This window comes from Morus notabilis, unplaced genomic scaffold (genome assembly GCF_000414095.1).
Source record: "Morus notabilis unplaced genomic scaffold, ASM41409v2 Scaffold135, whole genome shotgun sequence".
Lineage (NCBI taxonomy): Eukaryota > Viridiplantae > Streptophyta > Magnoliopsida > Rosales > Moraceae > Morus > Morus notabilis.
In genome coordinates this window covers 55,035-61,136 of record NW_010367319.1, presented here as the reverse complement: position 1 = coordinate 61,136, position 6,102 = coordinate 55,035, and the positions used below count along the sequence as shown (strand labels likewise).

General features: G+C 31.2%; 1 protein-coding gene across 1 annotated transcript; it reads right to left on the bottom strand.

Moving 5' to 3' along the window:
• Window positions 1-1,022: 1,022 nt before the first annotated feature.
• Window positions 1,023-3,569, bottom strand: LOC21406098 (eukaryotic translation initiation factor 3 subunit B). Its single transcript, XM_010112197.2, has 4 exons — window positions 3,347-3,569; window positions 3,012-3,258; window positions 1,736-1,864; window positions 1,023-1,535 (listed from the first exon to the last, which is right to left on the bottom strand). The coding sequence occupies exons 1-4, from the start codon at window positions 3,448-3,450 to the stop codon at window positions 1,422-1,424; spliced, it is 594 nt and encodes a 197-aa protein (XP_010110499.1). The 5' UTR covers window positions 3,451-3,569; the 3' UTR covers window positions 1,023-1,421.
• Window positions 3,570-6,102: the final 2,533 nt, after the last annotated feature.

Sequence of the window (6,102 nt, the reverse complement as noted above, 5' to 3'; positions counted from 1 at the left end):
TTTGTTTTGGGGGTTGGATTCCATGGTTTGTAAAGGTCGAGTATTATTGTAGAGTTTTTGGGTTCAACAAATTGAGATTTTTCTGTTAGGATAAGATGTATATTAGGTTTTATCAGTCTTGTGTGTGTATATAATACACACACATATATAAACACATTGTTTTGATGCGATTTTGATAAAATTTAACATTTAGAAACATGCTATGTAATTGTGAATTTGTGATCAAATTTGAAAGAATTGACAAGGGTAGGAAACAGTAGCCTATATTTACTCGTGCTCTTTGTTTGCTAAATGTTTGGGTTTGGTAGAATGACTTTACGGAGGTTTAGACAGTTCGTGCATTGTTCCGATTCTTGTCGACAAGGAAAATTATGGAGAAGTAGAAGAAGAGAATCAGAGGATCAAATGAAACTTGATCCCTTGGAATCAATTGAATCCAATGATGCAATTGTTAGAATTTAAAGTTGTTTTGGCTACTTAATTGTTGTACTCTCACCAGAAAGAGTTGCTACACTAACACTACCAATGGGCATTTGAGAGACAATCATCTGCCTTGGCCCTTGAGTTCCAAAGGGGGCAGTTTCAATTACTCCATTAAAGCCAAAACTTCAAGTCTAGTTATTCTCCACCCCTTTACTGTCATTCTGTCAACAAGTTTCACAATTTAAGTCTCATTTCATGACTTAAATTATATTACTACATTATTTTTTTTCAAAAAAATTTAAATTTAATTTTTTTATTATAGTGTTTTTTCTATCATGTACAGAACTCAAGTCACGACTTGAGTTGTGCAAATGACTTCCACTAACATTTGAATTGACTGAATTTCCAGCCAAAAAAGAAAAAGGGAAAAAGAATGATGTATGATTTGGTCCTTAGCGATTGTTTCTTGATTTTCTGTTTTCTTTTAGCCCTTGTATATAACAAAACTTAAATCAAGTCGTGATACCTGTCACATCTAACCACAGTCATCAGGAAGTTCACACTCTCCATAATAGTCGGATATGATTAATTTCAAAATCCAAGAACTTTTATTTACAAAAACCAATTTAGGTTGCGGCCTATCACGTTAAATGGCATGGTGTTGTGCATTTCTGCTGTCATTTATGCAAGCATCATCACTAATCCCAGCAATCCTTTCGTACTCGAGGCCGCATGTTTTCCCATGACAAAAGTATCATAGCTAAATTTTCAAATTCTCCTTTACATTTCACATGTTTTTCTCAACCTGAACTGAAGTATATGCTGGCTATTTTCCTTCCAAAACAGTTGCATGGAGTTTCGGTGGACATATACAAAATCCAAAATCCGAAGTTCACAACACCAAGTACTAGCCTGAATTTCAAAGTATTTTTGCTCGGGATAATGCGACTCTATCAACATGCTTTATTCCTGCTACGGAATGCAATTCCCTACTTGCCTCAGCTTTCCATCTCTTCCTCTGATATTGAACTAGTATCGTATCCCTCGATCTCATCTTCATCTTCCTCTTCATCTTCACTTTGAGTATTCTCTGTTCCGTCATCTTCTCTTTTCTGTACTCAAAACAAAGGGAATGAGATTCAGCTATTAAGCATATCAAGAAAGATCATTACATAAAGTTTTGAGGCAATATTCAGGCAAGCAAGGCAACTAACTGAAATTAAGAGAATAAAACAATTAGCAACTCTTTCAGGAATTAAAGTACTTCATTTGTAGAACGTTTTAGAAATCACATTTATAGATCTATCATTACCTCGGCAATGTACGACTCAAGCTCTGGTGAAATACCCACAAATCTGTGAAGGTCATCGTATAAGGCTACAGAAAGTATAGACTTTCCGTACTTGTATCCATCCATGTTTTCTGTGGCGAGCTCAGCTTCCTAGAATAACAATTAAACGTATTAGAAAGAAAAAAGCTGGGAGCTTCCAAGAATAACAATTAAGCAAGAGACCACCAGTGTTAAGCGCCACAAATCATAGAAGGTGGATCTATTTGTGAGCCTGACACTACGGGACTCACCTTCTACTAGTGTGTGATACTCAACACTATCGACCCTCTATAGCAATGCGCTATTAAACCGTTGCGTTTTGTGCATCACAATGAAAATGAAGTCCTTTTACAGGACAAGATAGACGTACAATATTGCATTGACCAAAATGGTTTAATCTTCTCATATGCATGCATTGTCCCATTATGGTTGTACGCTAACAACTGGGTTTCAGTGCTTTTTCTAACCTTAAACTTTTCGCAAATTTACAAGTTTTCTTTATACTTTTTTAGCAAATTCCATTTGAATTTAATAAAATGTTGCTGAGTGCTCCAAATCAATAACTGCTGTTAAATTTTAGAAGAAAATGGCCATCGTTCACACGTGTTCCGATGTCATCCAAAATTACAATTTCTATCCTTTAAACGAAGACGTTTCTGTCCAAATTTTAACAACACTCTATAACACTTCATTAAACGCAAAAAGTAATTTACTAACATTATTAAATCAGGGGAAAAACTCTGCCAATTCGCCAAAATTTCATGGATGAAATCGTCAAATACCAATAAAAAATGAATCTTTACGGTGGAACAAGTTATTTTTACTCCACCGGTAAAGCCTGTATTTTAACTATTAAATTTTTTTTTTCAACGGTTAAACAAATAGCAGAAGCAAATCTATATGGCGCACTATAAAATTTTAAGACGGATCATAAATCTAACAGTTAAAAAATTAATTCACGGTAAAAAGATATTATCCCTACCAATAAAACAAAATAGCTTGTTTGCTCCACCGTATGATTCCCATAAGAGATTGAAATAAAAATAGCACTGCACAGTGATCAACATTCTAAAACAGACTGTCTCGACAACAACAACAACAACAACAACAACAACAACAACAACAACAACAACAAAAAAAAAAACAAAAAAAAAAAAAAAAAAACCTTCTCAGAATTGGGTAATTGGGGTTACCAAAATCCAGAGAAAATTTTGCATAAGCGTACCAAATTACTTGCAGACAATTATTACGTGTTTACCTGACGAGTAGTAAATTCAATATAGCAATGTCCCAAGGTTTCTAGGGTTTGAGGATTGACAGGCATTGAGAAACCATCCTTCTTAATCACACCAACCGCGCCGAAAATCTCCCGAACATCGCTCTCGAGTGTCCGAACCACCTCTTCTCGGACCACCAAAGGAAGGTTATCAACGACAACAACGTTATCGAATCCGACGTTATCGAGAACCAAACCGTCGTCGTCGTAGAAAACGTCCCTCTCTTCCCTGTCGTCGTTTGAAAATTGGAAAATGTTATTCTTGGGTTGGTTGCAGAAAGCGAAGAGGAATTGGAAGTAGAACAGAGACAAAGTACCTGATAGCGGACAAGTTTTGGGGAATTGGAAAATGGTCGGAGTTCAAATCCATGGAGGAGAGTTGGAGTTTGAGCTGCTCGGCTGGTTCGACGTCTTCTGCCATTTGTGGCGGTTTTTGTGCCTCTCTCTCCTTCGATTATTTTGGAGAGAGAAGGTTTTTGGAGTAGAACCAGAAGGAATTTGCTGCCTACTCTACACAAGTCAAATTGACAATGATACTCTTTCGCCTCATCATCTGTTTTATCGATTTGAATCCATTTTACCCATTTAAATTTTAAATTTTAAATTTTTATAATAAAAAATTTTAAAAAAATATCATATATAATTTTTTTATTACAGTAAAAAATTTTAAAAAAATATCACATCTCAACTTAAATTAAAAATTTAAATTTACGAAGTGAACGAAACTTTTATAACTATAATCCGGTCTTTTGAGATTAATTATAAAAAAAAATTTCTCAGGCATTTTTTTTTAAATACTAATATTTTTTATTTATCAGTTATTAATTTTATATTAAATTTAATTAAAAGTTAAATTAAATAAAAAAAATATTACAAATTGACGACTAATAAACATAGAATACTGTTGTTTCCAAAAAATAGAATACCAGAAAAATTTTCTTATGAAAATCATTCTAATTTATGATTCGTATAATACTTTTAGCCTGTTTAGTTAGAGGGATGTGATAGATTTAAACTAAAAATAATAATTTAGGCCCTTGTTTAATTACATAAATTTTGAATTTGAATTTAGATTTTGTGTTCATTTCAACTCAAAATTGAAGGTTCAATGGAACTTACCTTTTCCCTGAAGTTTTCTGGGTTCTAATCTAAAATACTATTAATTAAACTCATTTTTACTCACTTTTTTTTTTAAATTCATAGTTCTAGTAATGTAACCAAACACTACTTTAATCTTTATTTTTTATTTAGACCTTATATTATCAGTGCTTGTTTGACTCACAAAAAACTTATATATAAGTCTAAATCCAAAGGTTTAGAACCACACAATTCGATTACATGAATTGAACAGAACTTTTGATTCTCATTGTTCAAGATGTAACATATGTTCCTTAAAATTTAAAAAAAAAAAAAAAAAAAACCCTCTTTTTGTTAGGGTTTTTGACGGAATGGACACAAGTCACATAAGCTTTAGTTATTATTAAAGGATTTAATGTACAAGTACTCTTCTAGTCTTAAAACACTGTGTTTAGTAAGGAAAGGATATGAGGAAAAAAAAAAGAAAAACTATAATGAATAGAAAAATAAAAGGATAGAAAATATTTTGATTTTCCTTTTGTTGTTTGATATGATAGGGAAAAAAAAAATGAATTTACCATCTCTTATTTAGTATTTGTTTTTTAGAGCAACCTTCTCTTAATTAGAATTAGAAGTGCCTCAAAATTATTATTGTGCAATTACTTTTTTATCCAAATGTTTTTACTTTTTTTTTTTGAGTAAAAATGTTTTTATTAATATTCTACTATATACTATAGGAGGTCGTGCTTTTATTGTTCAAAAAACAGTGTGAGCTCCTTTTTGTCCCTCAGTTTTTCAAAAATTCCGTATGTGTCCTTTCGCTTTTACTTTTACCGTTTTGCCCTTAGCTTCCGGTTTTTTTTTTGTCCCTCAACTTTTGAAAAATTCTGTCTGTGTCCCATCACTTTTGCTTTTACTGTTTTGCCCTAAGATTCTAGTCTTTTTTGTCCCTCAACTTTCAAAAAATTATCTCTGTGTCCTCCCACTTTTACTTTTACCGTTTTGCCCTTAGCTTCCGGTTTTTTTTTGTCCCTCAACTTTTGAAAAATTCTGTCTGTGTCCCATCACTTTTGCTTTTACTGTTTTGCCCTAAGATTCTTATTCCATCATTTGTTTTTTGTTTGGACGTTTTGGTCATTTTCCTGTTATATATAAAATGCCTTAGAAAACTTCTCGGAAAAGCTTTGTTAACCTTTTTCTTTCCTTTTTAAACCTCTTCTTTTTTATTTATTACTCATTTAGTGTTAATTGAAGTGAGAAAGTGTACTTTGAATAGTGCAATTTTAACCAAAACGATGTAGTTTTGGTTGAAAGTGTACAACTTTCTCACTTTTTTTTAAGTCTTTTTTTAGGTTGATTTTACTTTTCATCCTAAAACTTATTTGTATTTTTTTATTTCAGTCCTTTTAACTTTTTATTTTCGTTTCTTTTTGTCCTAAAATTTTATTTTCATTTTCATTTTTAGTTCCTTTTGCCTTAAGATTTATTCATTTTTCCCTTTTAGTTTTTTATTGACAATATTTCTTTGCTTCTTACCATACAACTTTTTTTTACCCTAAAACTTATTTATTTTTTCATTTTAGTCCTATTTTATTTTTATTTTTACTTTTTGTCCTGAAATTTTTCCCTTTCTTTGTTCCTTTTGCCCTAAAACTTATTTATTTTTTCATTTTAGTCCTTTTTTGACCTCTTTTTTTATTTTTTACCTGAAACTTTATTTTTTTTTTTTTTTTCCATTTTGGCTCATTTTGCCTTAAAACTTATTTATTTCTCCATTTTGACCTTTTTTACTCTCTTTTTTTTATTTTCCTAAAATTTTATAATTTTTTTGTTTTGGTTCCTTTTACTCTAAAATTTAGTTATTTCTTCATTTTTGTCTATTTTGACAATTTTTTTTATTTTTTCCCTAAAACTTATTTTTTTTTTATTTTGGTTCCTCATTGAGATTTTATATTCATATTTTTTATGTTTTTAATAATAACATAACAATTAGTGA